We start from the raw sequence: 25,515 nt of genomic DNA, 5'->3' as shown, positions 1-25,515 counted from the left end.
CTAGCTCCAGCCTGCCACGTGGTCTTGTGACCCCCTGGCTTCAGCGGGCGGGCCCTGGACCCAGTCCGCAGGGCCCCACTCCGCAGGGAGCCACTCCGCAGGGCCCCACTCCGCAGGGCCCCACTCCGCAGGGAGCCACTGGAGGTCCGGCCCTGCAGTCTGCTCCAGGGCCGCCCGCAGCTCTCTGAACGCCGTGGTCAGGTCACCGTTGACAACCACCTTGTCAAACAAGTGACTATGTTCGGTTTCCATGTCTTCGGCCGAGACGATCATGTCCTCAAAGTCTTCTTCCTGTGAAGGTGGGACACGGTGGTGAGATGAGGTTGCATCTCGGAGGTTAGATGACAGCGGAGGGCTTGGTGTGTTAGTGCATTGGACATCTTAAGATATGAAAAGGGGGAAATCAGTGGTCACAATTCAAATAGACCACCTGGATATCATTTATTTGCCAGACACTTCGAGAAATGCCTTCCTGCCTGCGTTTATCTTATATAACGGGTCAAATCAATTTGAATGATGTGCTCAATGATGTGAATTATTTCAATCCCATGTTTGGATTAGTACTTTTAATATTTGAACGCATCATATCCTTTTTTTTTTGGAAGTCTATTGACCATTGACTTCCGCCATTTTTTCTCTGTGTCATCCAAAGGTCTTCTCGGTGTGAACGTCTCGCCTGAGAGACGACGGGCCCAATAAACCCTGGGCTTGGAGGCGAGGTATTTGACTTCAGCAGGCCCCTTAGACAACGTGGATTTGAATAATCTGAGTGTAACAATGAACACTAATATGACCTTCCTGTGTACCTGTTCACAATTCTCACAAGAGCAGCAGACGCTAGCCCTTGTTACATGCTAGCAGTAGAACATAATTCTTATGATTTTGACACATAGCCCTATAAGACACGCTTGATTTCTGTTAAGGGTTTTTGGTTCATGTTGCATGGCCACCGCGGTGCAGTACAGGTGTTTGGCCCAATAGATTTTTAATAAGGGCCCCCCAGGGGTGAGACAGACAGGTGGACAGACAGATGGCTGTAATGATCTGATCTGACTTCCTCTGGGGACGACACAGGCCCCGTTCAACCTTGAACACACAACACAGACCAAGGGGTTTGAGGTTGGTTTGGTTCAGTGGGAACAGGCTTTAATCTTTTTTTCATTGATGTAAACAACGTTACCTCCTCTGTGCTTTGTGAAACTCTTTATTGAAGTCAGTGATGTCCTTTTTAAGATCCACATCTACACGCATCAATACTTCATTCGCATTTGCTCCATGTAAGCGTCACATTCGTTGATTCACTCACCCTCTCTCATCAATGTAAGGTCACTATTGTAGGGAAAAATATATAACATTCACCCCCTCATTCACTCACTCTCCCACCCGCTCACCCACCCACCTACCTGCTTAAAGCCACGGACCCTCGTTTACTGACTCATTCAACTACACACACACACACACACACACAGACACACACACACACACGCACACATTCACACCAAAAGGCATGGACCCTCATTCACTTGCACTCTCCCACACAACAAAAGGCACTGTCCACCTTTTCACTCACCCTCTCACCCTCTCACTCACTGACTCACACACTCATTCACTTTATCACCCAACTAGTAAAATGGCATGTGCCCTTATTTACTCACCACCACACACACACACACTAACAGACATGGAGCCTCATTCAGCCTCTCAACCTATCACCTACCAGGCAGAAGGCAGGGCTCTATATATCCTGACGTGTTCCCCCCATGTGCTCCCAAACAGTACTCCCAACAGCCGCCCCCCCGACACCGTGGACCACCTTTGGGGTCTTAAACGTCACATGGAAGTTACAAGGTCAGCCATGTGCAAGGTATGCATGTGTGTGTGTGTGTGTGTGTGTGTGTGTGTGTGTGTGTGTGTGTGTGCGTGTGTGTGTGTGTGTGTGTTTGAGTTTGTGTTTTGCGTGTTTGTGTGTGGGATCTCATGCTTGTCTGTGCAAGTTACAGGACACAGGATCACCGCCTGACCTCAGACATCGCACATGTCCGATGGTATGCATTTTTGTAGAGGGGTGCGTCGTCATGATGATGTGAATGCATGTCCTTCGTATACACCAAACCTGTGTGTGAGCAGCTCAGTGGTTAGAAAGTTATTGGTTCAAACCTTTAGACCTAACCTTTGAGCGCTCTGTGTAGAAAGATGTATGTTGTCCCTTCTGTTCAGGAATCTTGCTATCTCCAAAGACATGCATTTAAGCACATAGGGTTGCATTTTACAGAACTTCTGCATGGCATGCTTAGTCTCTTGGAATGCCTAGCATGTGAGAGAGCGTAGCTTAGTTTATGAGGGTCCGTTGCCCGTTGGTGGGCCTTGCATGTTAAGGTAGGTAGCGCGGTGGTCCATACGGAACAGACTCTTTGATACGCTGTACTATACCAAAAGATGGACTCTGGGGCAAGCTGGGGTACTTGGCCCCACACCACGTTCCCCAGCCTAAAGGTTTGCTTACTGAGAAGGTCCTGGCCTGCCCTGAGCCGTCCTCGGGGGGGCAGATATACTTGGCTCTTCTCCGGGTGAAGCGGAGCTCCTCCAGCCGCGGTGGCCTCACAAACACCACGTACGGGCGGAACTCGCACGTGTACACACTCTTTATGGCCTGACATGATCACCACAAAACACACACACACACACACAGTGTTAGTACGCCTGTTCTAGTCCCATTTCTGAAATACTAGAAGGAAATACAAGTGGAAAGCACATCATTTAGATACATCTGGTATAAGTAAGTTCTATTTGGTCATCAAGCAACACTTTTATCCAAAGTTGAACTAATTAAGACACAGTTTGTCAAGGATGATGGATCATCTCGCTCAAGAAGGCCGACAGATTGTGGACGTTTGGAATCAAACCTGAAACCTCTTTACCTCTAGGCGCCCAACCGCCCCTGTCCATGTTGGACCCAACGTGTTTTTGTTATCTAGTTCCATTTCTTTTCATGTTATACAAGTTACAATTATCACTATTACTTGTAATTGTTATTGCCATGAAGCGTGTATTACTGATTACTGTGTGCATAATGTCAGATGTCCGTGTCAACACAGCCCTCAGAACTGCATGATGCAGCCTGTGACTCACAGCCGGGTGAAGGTTGACCAGGCACATCTTCCCCTCGGCCATCACGTCAGCCACAGACTCCAGACTGGTCCCATAGTAATGGCCCCGGTACATCCCATACTCTATGAACCTACAGAGACAGGGAGAGACCTTCATGTTCAACTATTCACCCATCTACGCTGTGAGCCCCAGTGAGACAGGTACATTGCCTCCCCACTCAGGTGGGTGTGAAGGCCCTTCGCTCATCGAGGGCCTCCAGGTGAACTGAAGACATGGGGAATCGAACCCAGGACTTTACCTTGAATTCAACGTTAAGTGACAAAACGGGTACCTGTGGTTCAGGATGTCTTCTTCAAACTGGCGCTGTGAGACAAAGTAGTAGTCCACTCCATCTTGTTCTTTCATTTTTCTCATCCGTGATGTATCTGCATGAGAGAGAGAGAGAGAGAGAGAGAGAGAGAGAGAGAGAGAGAGAGAGAGAGAGAGAGAGAGAGAGAGAGAGGCGAGAGAGAGAGAGAGGGGGGGAGAGAGAGAGAGAGGGCGAGAGAGAGAGGGAGAGAGAGAGAGAGAGAGAGAGAGGGGGGGGAGAGAGAGAGGGCGAGAGAGAGAGAGAGAGAGGGCTAGAGAGAGAGAGCAAGAGAGAGAGAGAGAGAGATGGAGAGAGAGCGAGAGAGAGAGAGAGAGAGGGCTAGAGAGAGAGAGAGAGCAAGAGAGAGAGAGAGAGAGATGGAGAGAGAGCGAGAGAGAGAGAGAGAGAGGGCGAGAGAGAGAGAGCGAGAGAGAGAGAGAGAGAGAGAGAGAGAGAGAGAGAGAGAGGGCTAGAGAGAGAGAGAGCAAGAGAGAGAGAGAGAGAGATGGAGAGAGAGAGAGAGAGAGGGCGAGAGAGAGAGGGCGAGAAAGAGAGAGAGAGCAAGAGAGAGAGAGAGAGAGAGAGAGATGGAGAGAGAGAGAGAGAAAGAGAGAGAGAGAGGGCATGTGAGGTGTAAGGGTATGTGTCAGAGATGATTGGAAAAGAGAGAGAGAGTAAGGGTGTGTGTTAAAGGGTGGGAGAGAGCGAGAGTTGAGAACGGGCAGGAGGTGAAGGGTGAGAGAAAAGGGAAGACAACGAGAGGGAAAGATTGGATGAGATGAGGAGAGCAAACATAGAGAAAGTACTACAGAGAAAGATCAAGGGGATTTGTGCACACACTTCAGCTACCAAGTAACTACTAGCCTTGTAGGCTAGACTAGTGGCGTAGTCTACGTGATACGCAGGTATACGCGGTATACCCACTAGGAACGCTCCAGGATACCCGTATACCCACTTAAAAATGTGCAAGGATACATATTAATTGTATCCTTGCAGTCCTTTTATTGCAGTTATATATATCAATATATATATATAATATATATATTGATCCCACTGTATATCTCCTTGTTACTTTTAGATGAGAGCCCCTGCCCAGCCTTGTGGACTGAGTGTTAGGCTAGGGAATTTAAAAACAGGCATCCTTGGTTGGAGAGGTGGGAAAGAGAGTTAGGTTAAATGTCAGCCAACATGCAGTTGGTATACACAATTAAAATTCATAAAGTTAATTAGTATGCAAATGAGAGTATAGCTAATTCATGGTCATTTTTAAGGTGCAGTAATTTCAGACTTTTACACAATTCAATTACTGTATGGTATGTTAGATAACAACAGTTAAAGCTTTAATCAGAGCAATTGAAAGAGTGGAACATTAATCTCCTTTCATCCACTTCTCCTGCATTGGTTAGCCATGGTTGGAAACAGTTAATTCAATAATTTCAGTAGATTTTGACCTTGTTTAGCAGGTGCTATAGATACACAAAGGACAACTTGTCATTTTTGTATTCTATTTGTTCATGGTTAATATTGGTATTTAAACTGATAAGCCTATTCAGCTTTTCCATTATTGTTGATAACCGTTGCACTCTTAAATCCATGCAGCGGGTTGTAGACCCCTGCGTTAGCGAGTGTGGTGCACACCCTCCCAGCGATCGCTGGGAGGGTGTCATCACAGTATACCCACTACAATAAAATAGACTACACCACCGGGCTAGACATCATTGCAAGGACACAACCTTACATCATGGAAACGCTCTGAACCTTGACCTACGTGGCACGGTGACACCGTACTGCTCGGGGTCAGAGACCAGCAGCCTTCGCTGGAGTTCGCTCACACCGACCCCCGGGGGCCCTGTAGGGGTCACACAGCAGAACAGCAGGAGAAAGGTTGATGTGGAGGAGCCATGCTAGCTCAGCGCAAGTTAGCTGTGTTGAGCTAGGTGACATTTTCCTCACATGGACATCGTGTCCTTTAATCGAAGGGCTGCTGAGGTATTTATCTCCACCGAGATTAGAAGAGAGACAGGAACAGAACAAATAAATGAGTGGTGGATTAGGACCGAGAGAGAGCTGAGAGGGGAACGCGGCCGATGGACAAGCAGAGAAAAAGACGAGAGGAGCAGACAGAAAGAGCTCTGATTTATTCCGATTTTATTCTGGATTCCCCAAAATCGATCCTCCTCTTTACGTTCACCATGAGCCTCTCTAAAATGTTTGGCTCTTATATATGAATGAATATGGGGCCCCTGGAGGGTCATTTATCCACAAGACATCTTGCACAGCCGTGCGGTATCAGTGGTACTCCAACATGACGGATGCATAGGATTAAGCACACACAGATTCACATCTTCACATTGCACTGGAGATTCAGCAGGTGTATAGTCAAACCGACAAACATACACACACAAACACACACACACACACACACACACACACACACACACACACACACACACACACACACAGAAACACATGCACACACACACAGAAAGAAACACAGGCCCACACCCACATATGTCTAACACATGCTATCTAGGGTTTGCCTTCATAGATCAATATCAGTATTACCAATGCGAGCCCCGGCCCCCAGATTGCATCAGACTTAAATGTGGTCCGATGAGAAAAAGATTCCTGACATACCTGCCTTTTCCATCACATGTCCTCAATACGAGCACAAACTATCAGGTTTACAGCTCAACCACCCCCTCCTCTTCCTCTTACAACACTAATGTCTTCCCCAGCCTCCACCAGCCACTAAAAGCGGATAGGGCATCGCTGTGCAACATGGATACTTTCCTTCGCTCAGGCCACCTTTTAAACGTTACACGATCTTTAAGGACTTAAAGTGTCTGGCACCAGGGTTTTTCCTGGGGCCACTGCAGTAATACTCTATTAGTTCATTAAGATATGTCAAAAAAGACCTCTGAAACAGGGAGATAGGTTTAAGCCTCTGGCCCCTGGACCAAGCCCATCAGTCTGCTGCTGTTGAAGCCATTCCACCTTCACTTTTCCCCCCACGTCTTTGCGGCTTATGTGCCAATACGCTATCCCGCTCTGCTGATGACCTCTGCTCCATGGGCCTTTACGGCGCACACTAAAACAGAATCCAGAGTTCGGATAAGCTCCAAGTCAATTAAAGCTGACTAAATCTAAATCCCGGCTGCGCCAACAGTTCCAGCTTGCTGATGGAGCTCTTGGCTGACATTATCAGGGGTCCAATTCGCCTGATCCAGCCCCCCACCCCCTGCTCCAACCATCATTCATCTGCTCCATAACGCTGCGTCCTCCCGCCCGTCGCGACTCATTGCCCTCCGCGGCGCTCGATCACCAGTGTCTCTCGCTGATCCTTACTTACCGCTCTCGCTCTGCCCTGCTTTTGTTCTTCCCAAAGATTGCCTCCTCTCTTGATCCCAGCTGACTCCTGATTCTATTGAAACATGACCAGGCCTTTACTGTGGAGGCCCGGAGAGCTGCCACAGCCCCTCTGCAGCGGGCTGGAGCCGGGAGGGTCGCGATGCTCTCAGATCAGGGACCATTAAACCATCACAGAGGATACATCCTCAAACCAAAGCAATAGCGAAAAATGATGATGTTCCTTATCTGGAGTTGTGTTTGGTAATCGTCTTTTATACTTAACACACACATGTACACACACAAACACACACAAAAAGTGCACGAAAATAATAGTGCCTGTTGTATATTCAGATTGGGCTGAATAAACTATATACAATGAATATCACTTTGCTGTTGGTTGTTATGTCTGTCTTCAGTCACTATGGTCTGTCTGCCTTCAGTCACTATGGTCTGTCTGTCTGTCTGTCTTCAGAAACTATGGTCTGTCTGTCTGTCTGTCTTCAGTCACTATAGTCTGTCTGTCTGTCTTCAGTAACTATGGTCTGTCTGCCTTCAGTGACTATGGTCTGTCTGTCTGTCTGTCTTAAGTAACTATGGTTTGTCTGTCTTCAGTCACTATGGTCTGTCTGTCTGTCTTCAGTAACTATGATCTGTCTGCCTTCTGTCACTATGGTCTGTCTGTCTGTCTGTCTTCAGTCACTATGGTCTGTCTGCCTTCAGTCACTATGGTCTGTCTGTCTGTCTGTCTTCAGTAACTATGGTTTGTCTGTCTTCAGTCACTATGGTCTGTCTGTCTGTCTGTCTGTCTTCAGTAACTATGGTCTGTCTGTCTGTCTGTCTTCAGTAACTATGGTCTGTCTGCCTTCAGTCACTATGGTCTGTCTGTCTTCAGTCACTATGGTCTGTCTGTCTTCAGTCACTATGGTCTGTCTGTCTGTCTTCAGTCAATATGGTCTGTCTGTCTTCAGTCACTATGGTCTGTCTGTCTGTCTTCAGTCACTATGGTCTGTCTGTCTGTCTTCAGTCACTATGGTCTGTCTGTCTGTCTGTCTTCAGTCACTATGGTCTGTCTGTCTGTCTTCAGTCACTATGGTCTGTCTGTCTTCAGTCACTATGGTCTGTCTGTTTTCAGTCACTATGGTCTATCTGTCTTCAGTCACTATGGTCTGTCTGTCTGTCTTCAGTCACTATGGTCTGTCTGTCTGTCTTCAGTCACTATGGTCTGTCTGTCTTCAGTCACTATGATCTGTCTGTCTTCGGTCACTATGGTCTGTCTGTCTGTCTTCAGTCACTATTGTCTGTCGGTCTGTCTTCAGTCACTATGGTCTGTCTGTCTTCAGTCACTATGGTCTGTCGGTCTGTCTGTCTGTCTTCAGTCACTATGGTCTGTCTGTCTTCAGTCATTATGATCTGTCTGTCTGTCTTCAGTCACTATGGTCTGTCTGTCTTCAGTCACTATGATCTATCTGTCTGTCTTCGGTCACTATGGTCTGTCTGTCTGTCTTCAGTCACTATGGTCTGTCTGTCTGTCTTCAGTCACTATTGTCTGTCGGTCTGTCTTCAGTCACTATGGTCTGTCTGTCTGTCTTCAGTCACTATGGTCTGTCTGTCTTCAGTCACTATGGTCTGTCTGTCTGTCTTCAGTCACTATGGTCTGTCTGTCTTCAGTCACTATGGTCTGTCTGTCTGTCTGTCTGTCTTCAGTCACTATTGTCTGTCTGTCTGTCTGTCTGTCTTCAGTCACTATGGTCTGTCTGTCTTCAGTCACTATGATCTGTCTGTCTGTCTTCAGTCACTATGGTCTGTCTGTCTTCAGTCACTATGGTCTGTCTGTCTGTCTTCAGTCACTATGGTCTGTCTGTCTGTCTTCAGTCACTATGGTCTGTCTGTCTTCAGTCACTATGGTCTGTCTGTCTTCAGTCACTATGGTCTGTCTGTCTTCTGTCACTATGGTCTGTCTGTCTGTCTTCAGTCACTATGGTCTGTCTGTCTTCAGTCACTATGATCTGTCTGTCTGTCTTCAGTCACTATGGTATGTCTGTCTTCAGTCACTATGATCTGTCTGTCTGTCTTCAGTCACTATGGTCTGTCTGTCTTCAGTCATTATGATCTGTCTGTCTGTCTTCAGTCACTATGGTCTGTCTGTCTTCAGTCACTATGATCTGTCTGTCTGTCTTTGGTCACTATGGTCTGTCTGTCTGTCTTCAGTCACTATGGTCTGTCTGTCTGTCTTCAGTCACTATTGTCTGTCGGTCTGTCTTCAGTCACTATGGTCTGTCTGTCTTTAGTCACTATGGTCTGTCGGTCTGTCTGTCTGTCTTCAGTCACTATGGTCTGTCTGTCTTCAGTCATTATGATCTGTCTGTCTGTCTTCAGTCACTATGGTCTGTCTGTGTTCAGTCACTATGATCTGTCTGTCTGTCTTCGGTCACTATGGTCTGTCTGTCTGTCTTCAGTCACTATGGTCTGTCTGTCTGTCTTCAGTCACTATTGTCTGTCGGTCTGTCTTCAGTCACTATGGTCTGTCTGTCTGTCTTCAGTCACTATGGTCTGTCTGTCTTCAGTCACTATGGTCTGTCTGTCTGTCTTCAGTCACTATGGTCTGTCTGTCTTCAGTCACTATGGTCTGTCTGTCTGTCTGTCTGTCTTCAGTCACTATTGTCTGTTTGTCTGTCTGTCCGTCTTCAGTCACTATGGTCTGTCTGTCTTCAGTCACTATGATCTGTCTGTCTGTCTTCAGTCACTATGGTCTGTCTGTCTTCAGTCACTATGGTCTGTCTGTCTTCAGTCACTATGGTCTGTCTGTCTGTCTTCAGTCACTATTGTCTGTCGGTCTGTCTTCAGTCACTATGGTCTGTCTGTCTGTCTTCAGTCACTATGGTCTGTCTGTCTTCAGTCACTATGGTCTGTCTGTCTTCAGTCACTATGGTCTGTCTGTCTGTCTGTCTGTCTTCAGTCACTATTGTCTGTCTGTCTGTCTGTCTGTCTTCAGTCACTATGGTCTGTCTGTCTTCAGTCACTATGATCTGTCTGTCTGTCTTCAGTCACTATGGTCTGTCTGTCTTCAGTCACTATGGTCTGTCTGTCTTCAGTCACTATGGTCTGTCTGTCTGTCTTCAGTCACTATGATCTGTCTGTCTTCAGTCACTATGGTCCGTCTGTCTGTCTGTCTGTCTGTCTGTCTGTCTGTCTGTCCGTCTGTCCGTCCGTCTGTCTGTCTTACCCACTAGTAGGACCAGGCGCGGCCGGTCTTTGGGGCCCCTGCGATAGGGGACCACCTCCAGGTAGGCGGGGGCCCGGGTGAGGCCCTCCAGCCCAGCGGCCCTCCTCCTCTTGGGGTCCGTCCTGTGACCGCCCCTCCGGCCCAGCCTGAAGCTCCTCCTCTGACCGGCTGGGCGAAGAAGAGGTGATTATTTTATGCCATGTGTTTTACGGCATGTTTGTGTGTGCGTTTGCATATGTATGTGAATATCATACATGTGTATTTGTGTGTAGACAGAACAGAAAATTTATATTTGCCTTCCCCCAAATCCCCCCTGCATCCCATGTCCAATAGCCTTAAAGGCGCCCCTTTAAGTATCGTATATATATATATATATATATATATATATATATATATATATATATATATATATATATATCAACTATGTTACATGGGTAAGAAACTAAATTATGATGATGATGTCTCTCTTCAACAATACCATCACAAATAAGTGATCTGTCGAACCTAACTTGTGTACATTCGTGTACAAGATTGATTGCATTGCTATACGATAACAAGTTTGTGGTTCAAGTTATGTTCCCCTGTTTAATTGAAGATTTGTCCTCCTTGTCAAGACTTGGAGGAATTGCAGCAAAACATTGTTACATATCTGACAGGATGTCAAATTCAAGTTTACACACAAAACCGCCCCTTTAAGTATTGTCAGGCTAACGTCGGCTGCCAAGCAATGTGCCGCTTTATCAACTCCAACATCGCCACTATACTCTCGGTCGTGGGAGTGGAGAGAGAGAGAGAGAGAGAGAGAGAGAGAGAGAGCGACAGAGAGAGAGAGAGAGACGATGACATGCTCAGAGCCTGGAGATTGTGAAGCACTCCTTCATGCATGGCTTGACGTGCCATGAGGTGTGGGTTTGGCTGCATGACACCAACAGCTCTGTCCTGAATTGGGGCTGATGTCGACGATGTTTATTGATTCAGCACTGTTTTTACATTTTCATTGATCTAAACTCATGATGTAAGCGTGTCATGTCTGTTCTTCGGATAGTCACTAGTCCTCCCTGTCTGCTGTTCACTATCGAGGGCCCCGCTTAAAGGGGTAGTTCGGAATTTTGGACATAGGGCCTGATTCCCAAGTTAACATTTATGAAACAGGTCATTCATGAGCTCATTGACCAACAGGTAGACGATCCCAGAGACGCTCAGCTGGGAGTAGAACCCTCTCCCTACTCCACTCTCCCGCCTCCTTTCGGTAACTCTCCTGTTCCTATCTCGTTATAACCTCACTGACTTGCATCTATACATTTGCTTCTACTGGTTGTTGCATGCCTATGGATGCACGGCACCTACTGTTGTGATCAATACCTGTTCTGTGAGAACAAAGGCCTAGCCCGGCTAGGCCTTTTCCACATTGTTGTTTCATGGAACAAATGAATAAGAATCTGCTGTTCACCTTGCCTGTGTTCTGCAGTGCCAAATGATGTTTCCGCGTCTAGCTGAATGTGGTTTATTCCACATATTAACCGTACAAACACACACAAACATGAGTGTCTGTGTGTGTCCATGTTTGGACACACACAGACAGAGAGACAAACGCACACACACACACATACAAACACACACACACACACACACACACACACACACACACACACACACACACACACACACACACACACACAAAAGAGAACACAGAGAGAAAAACAGGGACACACACACAGAGACTGACAGACACACAGACACACAACCACTGTGTCCAAGACATGAGATCAGAGGAAGGAAAGAAAATGTCATTCATTTGTGTTTGGTAGTGCGGCCTGAAGCTTCACAGAACGACAGAGCTGAATCAGATGACCTGTGTTTAGATAAAACACAGGTTGGCTCAGTAAATACTCTCAAGGCAAAGCATGGTTCCAGTGGAGTGGTACACGTCTTACCAACACGGACTCCTGATATCGCCCCGTAGTCCACGTCCTCTTTAACTGAAAACCAGAAGAATCACAAAGAGAAGGCCTTCAATGAAGTAAACGATGTTGAAAAAAATAGGCTGGCTTTAAAAACAAGCCCCCCCATCAAAAAAACATCAGAAAGATGTTATGCGGAAAATATCCTCAGTGCAGCCACTTGAAACATAAACTTAATCTTTGGAACTTATATACATAAATATATATATATATATATATATATATATATACAACTATATGGCAACGCACGCCGCCAGTACCTTCGTCGTCATCTGCGGAGCATGTGGAGGGAAAAAGAAAAATCAGAAGAACAGCTTGGCCACAGCCGTGGGCTGGCCTCGACTACAACCCCTGACCCCTCATCTTTGACCCCTGAACCCGGTGGGCGCCGCCCCCTGATGGGTTTATTCTACAGTGTTAAACGGTTGGCTGGTCACAGTCTGCAGGTGCAGTGGTGAGAGAGGTGTTGACGGCTGACCTGGAGGCTGGAGGCACCCGGACGGGAACAGGGCCTGGGGCTGCTGCAACGCCAGCCTCCTGGAGAGGAGAACCAACACATCAGACACACAACGCCAGCCTCCTGGGGAGGAGAACCAACACATCAGACACACAACGCCAGCCTCCTGGGGAGGAGAAGCAACACATCAGATACACAACGCCAGCCTCCTTGAGAGGAGAACCAACACATCAGATACACAACGCCAGCCTCCTGGAGAGGAGAACCAACACATCAGACACACAACGCCAGCATCCTGGAGAGGAGAACCAACACATCAGACACACAACGCCAGCCTCCTGGAGAGGAGAACCAACACATCAGACACACAACGCCAGCCTCCTGGGGAGGAGAACCAACACATCAGACACACAACGCCAGCCTCCTGGGGAGGAGAACCAACACATCAGACACACAACGCCAGCCTCCTGGGGAGGAGAACCAACACATCAGGCACACAACGCCAGCCTCCTGGGGAGGAGAACCAACACATCAGATACACAACGCCAGCCTCCTGGGGAGGAGAACCAACACATCAGATACACAACGCCAGCCTCCTGGGGAGGAGAACCAACACATCAGACACACAACGCCAGCCTCCTGGGGAGGAGAACCAACACATCAGATACACAACGCCAGCCTCCTGGAGAGGAGAAGCAACACATCAGACACACAACGCCAGTCTCCTGGAGAGGAGAACAAATACATCAGACACACAACGCCAGCCTCCTGGGGAGGAGAACCAACACATCAGATACACAACGCCAGCCTCCTGGAGAGGAGAAGCAACACATCAGATACACAACGCCAGCCTCCTTGAGAGGAGAACCAACACATCAGACACACAACGCCAGCCTCCTGGAGAGGAGAACCAACACATCAGATACACAACGCCAGCCTCCTGGAGAGGAGAACCAACACATCAGACACACAACGCCAGCCTCCTGGGGAGGAGAACCAACACATCAGACACACAACGCCAGCATCCTGGAGAGGAGAACCAACACATCAGATACACAACGCCAGCCTCCTGGGGAGGAGAACCAACACATCAGATATAATGACATCATGACATTTACATTTACATTTAGTACATTTAGGGCATTTAGTAAATGCTTTTATCCAAAGCGACTTACAATAAGTGCATTTGTCAGAAGAAGGTGAAACAGCAATATATCGCTGTCGGTACAGAAAGGATGTTCATAGAACCAAATGCCAAGTGCTAACAATCACTAGGTTACCACATTACCTGTATACAACAAAGATAGCTAGGATAAGACGCTACACAACTAAGTACGACATACAACAAGTTTGTATATTAAATGCATGGACATACAACATACAAGAAGTGCAAACATTAAAGGGGACATATTATGAAAACAACACTTTTCCTGGGATTTGGGGTGTTGTTTTGTGTCTCTGGTGCACCCACAAGCATATAAACTTTGAAAAAACTCTGTACATGATTTTTTTAGTGAGATCTTTATTTCTGAAAGTACCCCGACTACAGTTACCAAACGAGCGAGTCAGTTTCGGCGCCCCCTCCTATGTAGGAAGGGGGCACAATTGAATATTACCTCCCACATCCCCACTCCCCTCCAATCAGAGCATAGCTAAGATTTTGGGGACCAGCGGACGAGCAGCTCCGGCGGGGGGAACTCGGCAGCTCAGCTCCCGGAGTACAATCCCTTTCTCCTCCATATCGAGGTTCATGGACTTCAGAGGGTCAAGGCCAAAGTTCCTTTCCCCCAATTCTTCTCAACCATGTTCGAGATATCCCCCACTACGAGTCTTTCCTTGTTGTGGAAGCACCAGAGACGTCAGACGCAGTCTTTATGATTCATAATATCATCCGAGGCGCACATAGCTTTTGGCCATGATATTAGATATAATATTATATAAATACCCATATATAATATTAATATTATTATTATATTATATTATATTATATTATATCGATATAAGGCTCAAGGAGTCCGCGAAAGGCAACAATCGCTTCTCCTCCATGCTGTGGTTCAGTCTGACAGCTCATTGGTCAATGGCCAGCAGCTCATTTGCATTAAAGCTACAGACACCAGAAACATCGATTCTGAAGGGACTGAAACAGAGGGGAATAGCGGTAGGCGAGATTTTTTTCCCTTCAACAGCTTCAAAAACATGTTTTCTGGACCTCAAATACTATGTTTACTTGTTGGGAAAACACCATAATGTCTCCTTTAAGTGCCAGGATGTACAACAAACAATAATTGCGAAGGCGGGTTGGGGGGAGGGGTGGCTATGAAGAGTCTAGGTGAACTCCAAGCAGGTTAGTCTTGAGTTTTTTGTGGAAGCTGGTGAGGAACTCTGCAGTCCAGACATCGGCAAGGAACTCATTGCACCATCATGACAGAATAACGTCTCTTCTTTATGGGTCATACTTCTATTTCTAAAGCACTTTTCAGAGTGGTCAACATCAAGACATGAAAACAGGAACAATATCATTTGAAGAAAATATATGAACCTATTAGTAAATTTATGTTTCAGTTTCTCTCATCTTCCCAATGGTCTGAAGTTTTAAACCAATCAGAAAACAAGGGGAAAAGCAATTTGTGAACTGGCCTTTGGTGGAGCTGTTCTGAGGGAATCAGGCCCGCCCAGGAGTCGTGGTCTGTGTGGTGACGGGCCTGCCACCAGGTGTCGTCTTCCTTGCTGAGCACCTGCAGGACGTCGCCCCTCCTGAAGGTCAGCGCCACCTCTCTACACGGGACGCACGGGTCCTTCTCTGGGTTGTAGTCCAGCAGAGCCCTCACAAACAACTCCAGAAACAGGAGGTAAGAGGAGGCTTCATACTCAACATGGAGGGATTCACATCAAAAATCTTTTAAAGATACTTAACACATGGCTCAAACCATAAAGATATTGAGCCAATAAAAAAACAACAACAAGAACATGACAATTAAAGGAATTGATATGCTAAATATTTGGGCATATTCTTGTTTTAAATGTGTTTCCTTTTAGAATCTTTTTTATAGTTCTGTTATTCTGCTGGGACACCCACGTTCCCTATCCTGGATGAATAAATCCCTCCATTTCAGGCATTTAATTAGAACACATTTTATCATGACCAAAACATACAACATTCTGTTGTACCTCATGCTTCCTGTTGGCCGCCTGCTCGGTGTAGACGTCAGCAGGAATCACTTTGAGTTTTACCTCACGCTGAGAACTCGCCTGAAACAAGGCATGCACTGGTTAGCTAAGTCAAAAAGGGCCAATAAGACACACCCACACACACACCTATTCTACGCCTATTCGACATAGAGAGAGAGGAGAAGAGAAGAGAAGAGAAGAGAAGAGAAGAAAAAGAGAAGAGAAAGAGAGAAAGAGAGAGAGACAGAGACAGACAGAGAGAGAGAGAGACAGAGAACGAGACAGAGAGACAGAGAAATAGAGACAGAGAGTGTGAGCGAGAGACACACACACACCCACACACCTATTATACACCTCTTTCCCTATGGTCTGTCCTACTCCGAGAGAGAGGAGAAGAGACGAGAAGAAAAAGAGAAGGGAAAGAGAGAGAGAGACAAAGACAGAGAGAGGGAGAAGAGAGAGTAAGAGACAGAGAGCGAGACAGAAAGAGAGAGACAGAGAGAGAGAGAGAGAGAGACAGAGAGACAGAGAGAGGGAGAGGGACGGAGAGAGACAGAGAGAGAGAAGAGAAAGAAAAAGAGACAGCGACAGCGAGAGAGAGAGACAGAGAGAGAGCGAGAGCTAATACTGACAAGGAGAGGGAGGATCTCCTGCGGCGTCTTGTGATCCAGCGAGACTCCGTTCACCTCTCTCAGCTCATCTCCTTGGTGGATTAGGCCTAAGAAAAACATTCGCCAGGCAACTCTCTATCAGGGCTATGGAGCCGACGGCTACCACACTGTGGATCATGCTACAGAGCTGATTGGACTAGACAGACGCTGATAGGGAGCTGGGCCGCAGCCTGCACTGAGGTCTGTACCGCTCCTGTCCGCCGCGCCGCCCTTCAGGATCCTGGCCACGAGGATGGCCCCGGTGGAGCAGTCCCTCCTGATGGTGGCTCCCTGGAGGGGACCGGAGAGGGGCGAGCAGGGTGGAGCGTAGGGGGGTGGGGGGGGGGGTGACAGAGAGGTGTTGAATGAACGGACAGGCCAATGACGACGATCAAATAGAGGAGACAGAGGCAGGAAGTAATGGTCAGGAGATATAAAGAAGACGAAAGAGAGAGAGAGAGTGAGGTCTGCACGTGTATTTGATTAGAGGCAGAGGCCGACTCAGTGTATAATAAAGCCACTTTGCTAAAAACCTACAAAGTCATTTGTATCATTGACTCTGCATTTTTTTCCTTCCCCCCCCCCCCCCCCTTCATGCATTTAACAAACGAATGGCAGAAGATCTAAATCAGCATCATGCTCAGCAGATGATGTGGAGCGCGTCCAATGGAAAGAGTGTCGTCTTGTGTAGTAGTAAGAGCTACAATCAGCTCCACCACGGGCGGGGCCCCTGTTGTCTGGAAAATGGACACACATTGGACCAATCTGGGGCCATGTCAGCGAGGGGTCAGGCCCCCTCCCTCCTCGCCAGGGCTCGGGGATCAATACCAACGGTATGTTTTCTATTATTGGCTCTGCGAAAAGAAATTACCAAAGATAAAAGCTTCCCCAAGTCAACCATAGACCGTATGGCGCACGCACCCACAAACACACGCACACACGTGAGGACACACGCACACACACACACATGTGGAGGGATAAGTGCGCTGGGTCGAACTTCACCCAGACACACACAGACAGAAACCCAAAAACACACACACAAAAACTCAAAAAACATGCGTAATTTGAAAAATGAGCGTTAGAAATTCAGATTAATAAAAAGTCCAAAGGTGGCCTTTTGGGAAGCAGATCCTGATTGTCGCTGAGAAGACCTCCTTCCTTCCATCAATCTGCGATTGATGATAGGTGATTCTGTCCTGGTGATGCCTTCACTCTGCAGTGATTCTGTCCTGGTGACGCCTTCACTCTGCAGTGATTCTGTCCTGGTGACGCCTTCACTCTGCAGTGATTCTGTCCTGGCTGTGCCTTCACTCTGCAGTGATTCTGTCCTGGTGATGCCTTCACTCTGCAGTGATTCTGTCCTGGCCGTACCTTCACTCTGCAGTGATTCTGTCCTGGCCGTGCCTTCACTCTGCAGTGATTCTGTCCTGGTGATGCCTTCACTCTGCAATGATTCTGTCCTGGCCGTGCCTTCACTCTGCAGTGATTCTGTCCTGGTGATGCCTTCACTCTGCAGTGATTCTGTCCTGGTGATGCCTTCACTCTGCAGTGATTCTGTCCTGGTGATGCCTTCACTCAGCAGTGATTCTGTCCTGGTGATGCCTTCACTCTGCAGTGATTCTGTCCTGGTGATGTCTTCACTCTGCAGTGATTCTGTCCTGGCTGTGCCTTCACTCTGCAGTGATTCTGTCCTGGTGATGCCTTCACTCTGCAGTGATTCTGTCCTGGTGATGCCTTCGCTCTGCAGTGATTCTGTCCTGGTGATGCCTTCGCTCTGCAGTGATTCTGTCCTGGTGATGTCTTCACTCTGCAGTGATTCTGTCCTGGCCGTGTCTTCACTCTGCAGTGATTCTGTCCTGGCCGTGTCTTCACTCTGCAGTGATTCTGTCCTGGCCGTGCCTTCACTCTGCAGTGATTCTGTCCTGACTGTGCCTTCACTCTTGCAGTGATTCTGTCCTGGCCGTGCCTTCACTCTGCAGTGATTCTGTTCTGGCTGTGCCTTCACTCTGCAGTGATTTGTCCTGGCTGTGCCTTCACTCTTGCAGTGATTCTGTCCTGGCTGTGCCTTCACTCTGCAGTGATTCTGTCCTGGCTGTGCCTTCACTCTGCAGTGATTCTGTCCTGGCGATGCTATCACTCGTGCGGCCTAGCGGTCTTGCCGCTTGACAACATGACAGTGGGAGTTTGTATGGATGAGGGATGGTTTCAGCAGCCTCACCTGGCCCAGTCGGAATGGACCCTGGGGCTGGGTAAGGCTGCTCACCTGTTGCTTATTAGAGTCAGGAGAGACTCAGGATCTCCTGCATGGCAACAAGATGCACCATGCCATTTATCATTATCAGCAAACCTTTACAATAAACCTCTTTCAACACCACCACCAGTGTTGTGCCTGAACGCGTTCATTGAACGATAGTTCATGAACTCGTTCATATTTTGGGCGAACGTGAACTGAACGTACTGTATTACTGCCTGAAGAACATAACTTTGAACTCGTTCATTCTGGTGTCTGTGAACGGCACGCTCACTTAGTTCAACTTCGTTCAATATGGGGGTTATTTCTTTGTCAACACGGAGGATGCGCGCGCAGATCGCCGTGTTGTTTGACCGGTTGCCATGGTAATCTCCGTGTGATTAATTTGCAGTTGCGGTGTTGCCAGTTTACTGTTACATTAAACTGTAATCAGAAAACGCGGTTATATGCTTTAGACCCTATAATATCTGTCGTATAAAGGCTGGGACGAATTTCAAATTATAAATATGTACACTTTATTTTGAAAGTATAGACCGGCGCAATTCCCATTGAAACGAATGGCGCGGTGATTATTCTTCAAAACGAGAGCTGTTAAATTGTGGAAAATGAATTAAACTGTAACCAGACAACGCGGTTATATGCTATAGACCCTAGAGTATCTTTGGTATAAAGGCTGAGACGAATTTCGAATTATAAATATGTACAATCCATAATGTTAGCTCTCTGGCTCATAGCTCAGCAGACTAGAATAGCTCATAGAATCATTGCTTGTTGGCCGGAAACGGAAAGGGGGGCTGTTCACGTTTGGTTGTAGTCTTTTCGCTCGGTTCTCCGTCTCATCAGTAGGGCTAGAACCGAGCGAAAAGACTACAACCAAACGTGAACACCCCCCCTTTCCGTTTCCGGCCAACGAGCAATGAGTCTTCCAACAGAAATCAATAGGATTTCAGAAATGCGCTAACAATAAAATAAAACACGATAGAAACTGTATTTCGCTACGATACTTGATTCAACCACTCTATTTCATCCTAGAAATACCACAAAGGGGGCTCAATGTTCAAAATACCAGAAAAAATGAATAGCTCACAGCAACATATTGAAAAAGGAACTATGAACTAGTTCATTTTTTGGAACTGTGAACTTAGTTCAAAATTTTGAATTATGAACGTTTAACTGAACTAGTTCATTTTAAAATTTGTGAACTGAACTTTGAACTAGTTCACGTAGAAAGTGAACTTTCTCAACACTGACCACCACCCTGCGTCCTTTTCTTTGGAGGAGCCCAATGAAATTCACGAGGTGAAGTGTAGCATGCACATTGCTACAATGACTTCAATAGCAACTCAGTTTCCTCAACAGTCAAACATGGTGTTAGATATTTTGATACTCAACCAATCGGGAGCATTGGAGTGCTCTGTGATGCTCTTTCATGCAGTCTGCTGTGTGGAAGCCTGCATGGCTCTGCCTGCTTGCTATACCTGTTCTGCATAGTTCTGTCTTTACATGCACATCTTACCTAAAGTCAAAAACCAAACTAGAGATGGGCCTTATCTGAGAACATGGTATATGCTTGATTTCACTTGCAATGGTCTCTCTCAAAATGCTTTCCTTGGTGGAGCTGGAGGAAATGAAATCAAAAGTCGAATGAGGCAGTGGTTATGGAGTCGTCGGTACATTCAGGGAAAACATGGCATGTTTTGGGGTGAGGTATCAAAACAAACAAAGGAGAAAACAACATGCAGAGTGGCATATAAGAGTCATGCTAGACTGAGCTCGAGACGAAGAAAAGTTGATCTCCCCAAAGAACATTTCCTAAGTAAGCTCATTACCCCTCCTGACTCATGTCCACTGACCAGTGGCTCTGCACTCTTCACCAGACTGACGATCTTGACCGAGTCGTCGCTCTCTTCCAGAATGTTCTCGGGTAGGGGTGGCAGTTGGGGTTCAAACTGATGCTGGGCCACAGCATCGTGCACCCACAGGAGACTCTGGAGGGGCCGGGGACAGGTTGGGGGGGAGACAGACAGTAGGGTGGGAGACAGGAAAAACAAATTATTAAACCTTTGATGTCTGTCCCGTACTGAAATACATCTGATGCCCTGACTCTACTCTTTATTCTTAAAGAAAAGTGGGTCATTCCTCTCAACTGTTTCATGAATGAGCGCTACTGCTGCAGAGGGCTAGGCTGAGGTCATAGTTATCACTGGCAGCTGTGGAGCCCTGAGGTGTTTGAAGCAGAGCAGTAGGCCACACTCTTGCGGTTGTAAGTCCCCAACAGCACTGGGCAGACCAGTGTCCCTCCTCTAACGGGAATGTCTTGTGCGCTACGGACTGAAGGCCAGAAAGATCTGCTCATCAAGTCTAAGGCCAACAATCAGCACATCCGTCTGTCAGTAGGTCTCGTTGAGACCCCCGTGTCCGTCAGCTTTGGAGCCTTCCAACCCATGAGCAAGGCGTTTCTGGTGCCTCTCAGGGCTTTTTCAAGACAACAAACAATCATCAACAGGATATGATATGCCCCGGTGTCTGTTGCGAGTGTTTGTGCGTATGCTTACGCGTTTGTGTGTATGCGCGCGTGTGTGTATGTGAGCTTCTGAATGCAGGCCAGGAACTAACAGGTTGTTAAGTTCTGTTTAAACAAGCCTGTCGGCTTGCACTTGGCCACCTTCAGGTCCTCATTAGGGACACTGGTGTATTGCGGCCTATTGAAAAACTATGGTGTATGTGTGCCTGTGTGTTTGTATGGGATCGTGTGCTGGTCTCTGGATGTCTGGGAACTGTGTATGTTGGTATGTGATTGCATGTGTGTGTGATTGTGTATGTGAGTGTGTGTGTGTGTGTGTCTCTGCAAGTGTGTGTGTTTGTGTGTGTGTGTGTGTGAAGTGGTATGCATGCCACAGTGTGAGGTGTGAGTTAGTGAATGTGTGTGTGTGTGTGTTTGTGTGTATCTGTGTGTCTGTATGGTGTTGTGACTATGTGACTTTGTGTGATCCTCTAAATGAGAGCTTGGGTTAGAGAACATTACCCAGAGGGTGGATTAGCAACATGCTGGTGGGGCTAATATGTGTCAACAGGCCATGACCCAGGGACCAATGAGGGGGCTGAATACATTCCTCAAACTCGAATGTGTGAGAATGCGAATGTGAGTCTGCAGGGAGATTCTATAAAGCAGAATCCTAAATTCACATGAATTTCCTGTGTGTACGTGTGAATGTTGGTGGGTGTGTCCCTCTTGGATAAAGAGAGTGGTGATAATACAGCCTTCCTACTCACCTTGAAGTGAGGCTCACAGAGAAGGGACAGCAGCTCCTCCCCCTGGACTGTGGAGTCATTTGACAGCTCATCTACAAGCTGGAGGGAAAGAGGGCATGACATTTCAGTCAAAGTGAGTTTGAGTTGGCTTTAGATCTTTCGTATTTATACTCTCACTGCATCACCCCCCCCACCTCCAAAAAAACAAGGAAGGAAGGAAAGAGAAAAGAAAGAAAGAAAGAAAGAAAGAAAGAAAGAAAGAAAGAAAGAAAGAAAGAAAGAAAGAAAGAACGAACGAACGAACGAACGAACGAACGAACGAACGAACGAACGAACGAAAGAAAGAAAGAAAGCTACAGAGGAGTAGAATAGGCCTCGGACCTCTCTCAATGGAACATGGTACATAGGAGCGTTTGCCATTAGAATGTGATACTTAATGTGATCCATATGTTGATGCCAGTGCCCCAGTTGTCAGCCCAGTGGACCTACATTCTGCTATTTTTAAAATTGGCAGAAAGCAAGCAGTTTGAACTCTTCTGATTTCTAATTCCCATCCACCGCAGTCACCGTTTGCATTTTTTAGGGGGTAAAACACAGGATTCCCTTAAAACAATGTAACCGTGGTACGTCCGATCGAGAGAGAGAGAGAGAGAGAGAGAGAGAGAGAGAGAGAGAGAGAGAGAAACCGCCGCTGCCATTGTCGTGTTGTCTGTCGTATTAGTGTAACAGACTTCTACTGCTTCAAGATGTCCCGGCCGTTCTCCAGCGAACACAATGCATAAAGGTCATTAGTTTCCACTGTGTGCAAACAGAAGCATCGCTGAGGGAAAACAGATCCGTGCAGCCCCTACGCACCCCTTCACTAGCACAACACCACCACAAACCAGCCCAACCACCCACTCTGCCTCTCTCCCCTCCAAACGCCTGAGTGATTCAAGCCATGGGGAGAGAGAGAGAAGGAGAGAGGCTGTGGAGAATGAATCAGGATCAGTACCAGAAGCATGATGTATGAAGATAGAGAGGATGAGACGGGAAGGGTTGTATTTTGTGTTGGGAGGACAGACAGTGTAGTTAGGAATGAAGAGAGAGGAGAGGGGACAGGGAATACATAGCTAGAGACCAGGTGAAAAATATGTTTATTGGTGAAAAGACGTTACGGGTAGCTCTTAGCCTTTCTGTTTTCGTCTGAAGAACACTGAATGCTTGTTGGAAAACTAAATGAAATCAAAGCTGTGAGTGCGAGGAGCAGTGAGGAGCGTAGCAGTGATTTTGGATCATTGTAGTGGGAGTACTCAGCGTCACTTCATCTTACATCCAGACTGAATATTTCTCCTCCAACCTGAAATATTAGCCATCGCATGAAATCCTTTTAACAGCTGAACAGCTCAACAGTGCCCTCGATAACCTGGCCTTATGGAGAACAAAAGTAAACAAAATAAGCAAAATGTACACTGATATTAAAGATGACCGCTTTTCTTTCACAGATCAAAACATAACATGTTTGAATTTAACATGCATTCCATAAGCTTTGAGCCATTAAGTCGTTTAGTGCAGGATACATCGTCATAATGTACTGTTACTAGTAGTATTAGGTCATTGTTGAATACTACTTACGCAGCTACTATAGGACTGCTATGGACTTGTACCATGATCCTGTAGTATTACCAGGTACCTACGTCGGACACCAGCGTGGAGGCCTGGTCACGGGCTGGGATAGGACCACGCTTCTCGAAGCGTTTCAGACGCTCGTGGATCTGTGGTAATGACAAGGTTATGAAGAGGTCACCACGATGTCCCATCGAGGTCCCACTGCAGACCACTGTGATCAATGTGATCCACTTCTGCAGATGGATTCTAACTCTGCCTGTGTGCTTCTTCTCTCTCAGAGGACATTGTGACTGCTACTTACACTACTATGCTGACTAATAAACCAGCAAGGTAATAACCAGCTACTAATGCTATTATATTACTATTTACAATTACCAAAACTACAACTGAAATTGTAAGACTACTAATACTACTCCAGCTACTGACAACACCTTCTACTAATACTTTGGCTTCACCTCATCATAATCATCATCATTATCAACGTCATCATCATTATCAACATCACCATCATCATCATAAATCTGACCAATTTTCTGGAAAATATGGAATAAATGTTTCTATATCATATAGTAGGACAAGAAAGGGTCCATTGAGGTAACACCTTCTGTTGAACTCTGCATTCAGTTCCTCCAACCAGCTAGTGTTTAGAACAAGATGGCTGCTGGGTTAATGATAGGCCCAAAACTACCTTGAAGAGAAGATGTAGTTTCTTCTCCATCAGCATGCTGTGGAGGAACCGGTAGTCTTCCTGTCTGTCTGCATGTGGCTCTGTTCCGGACATCACTGAGGACAGCAGACTGCATACGCCTGGGGAACAGACAGACACACACACACACACACACACACACACACACACACACACACACACAGAGACAGACAGACAGAAAGACGCACGCACGCACGCACGCACACACACACACACACACACACACACACACACTGACACACACACAGACAGACAGACAGACAGACAGACAGACAGACAGACAGACAGACAGACAGACAGACAGACAGACAGACAGACGCACGCACGCACGCACGCATGCACGCACACACACACAGCAGGGAGTAGTCCACCTGTCTTTGTGTATTAATGATGGGAGGAGCGGTCTGGAGACGACAAAACGAGGGTAGGAACACGTCTGAGGGTTAATAGTCAAAGCCAGGGTGTGGCAAGCGTTGGGGTGGGGGCTTTTCTGAATGTTCAATGTGCAACCTGGAGTTTAGCTGTATCAGTAATGAATGCCTTGTCAGTCATGTAGATGTAATATTAATTGTGTACTCTAATCAACATGGTCAGAGGGGGTAGCAAAGCCAATCTCATGTTGCCTTGCCAGAACGTGCCACAGAATGCACATACCTCTGTGTTCGGTTCGACTAAGCATTCTCACACTGGAAAAGAAATTTTTTGACATTAAAATAAAGCGATAATACTAATAGGATTGCTTTGTAAAAATTGTGGGCCCTGTTGATGTGTAATATAGCAATAACAGAGGCCTCTGCATGTCGTATATTTTTAAGAGTGACTCTTTTGTGGAAATACTGCCCCCTGTTGGCGTCAGATGCAAAGGTGTAGAACCATTTAAGTAATTAGGATGACGTTACAATTTTTTTCCTTTCATGAAGAGAAAATTTAAAACCTACACAGTAAGGGCCTTTCTTTTGACAGCCACATATGTAATGATAAGCTCCACAAGAAATTATATCAAAGTTGACAACACAAATAAATATTATTTAATGGTTTAATTCTAATTCAATCAACACTGGATATAAATGGGATTCAACTAGTCGAAAGAAATGTATTAGTTTACAAACCATGAATCCTTGTTATTAAAAACGTAGTGGTCTTGGAATACAATTATTATTTAATTATCTACAGAAAGAACAGGCCTACAACCTTGTCTATATTATTAATTAATGCAAACTAATATACTTTAACCGGTGGAGATTTCTGCTCATCTCAACAGCAACAACCACAATAACAATGATATTCTAGTGAACACAGTTTTATATCAAGAGAATAACAGTGGAAGAAGATGGAAATGTACCTGAGGTATTACACCGCCTTCTGGTTGGCCATTATTCTTCAATCAACCAAAGATGTGCTTCATTTACTATCCAGTATCCACTGTAAAGG

The 25,515-nt window shown here is 46.5% G+C and overlaps 1 protein-coding gene across 1 annotated transcript; it reads right to left on the bottom strand.

Moving 5' to 3' along the window:
* On the bottom strand, window positions 1-24,159 carry LOC307086208 (MAGUK p55 subfamily member 7-like; the record flags this gene model as incomplete). The annotated part of the gene is made up of 17 exons (XM_079751346.1): window positions 1-291; window positions 2,504-2,650; window positions 3,130-3,238; window positions 3,440-3,533; window positions 5,226-5,306; window positions 10,032-10,199; window positions 11,966-12,010; window positions 12,253-12,264; window positions 12,471-12,529; window positions 15,087-15,283; window positions 15,618-15,698; window positions 16,250-16,335; window positions 16,477-16,558; window positions 20,372-20,506; window positions 21,792-21,869; window positions 23,447-23,524; window positions 24,067-24,159. 17 exons carry the CDS (start codon window positions 24,157-24,159, stop codon window positions 1-3), a joined length of 1,836 nt encoding a protein of 611 aa, XP_079607472.1.
* Window positions 24,160-25,515: the final 1,356 nt, after the last annotated feature.

Source organism: Pollachius pollachius, assembly GCF_949987615.1.
Source record: "Pollachius pollachius genome assembly, chromosome: 14".
Taxonomy (NCBI): Eukaryota; Metazoa; Chordata; class Actinopteri; order Gadiformes; family Gadidae; genus Pollachius; species Pollachius pollachius.
Note: the sequence above shows the minus strand (reverse complement) of the source record. Positions and strands in the feature narration are given on the sequence as shown.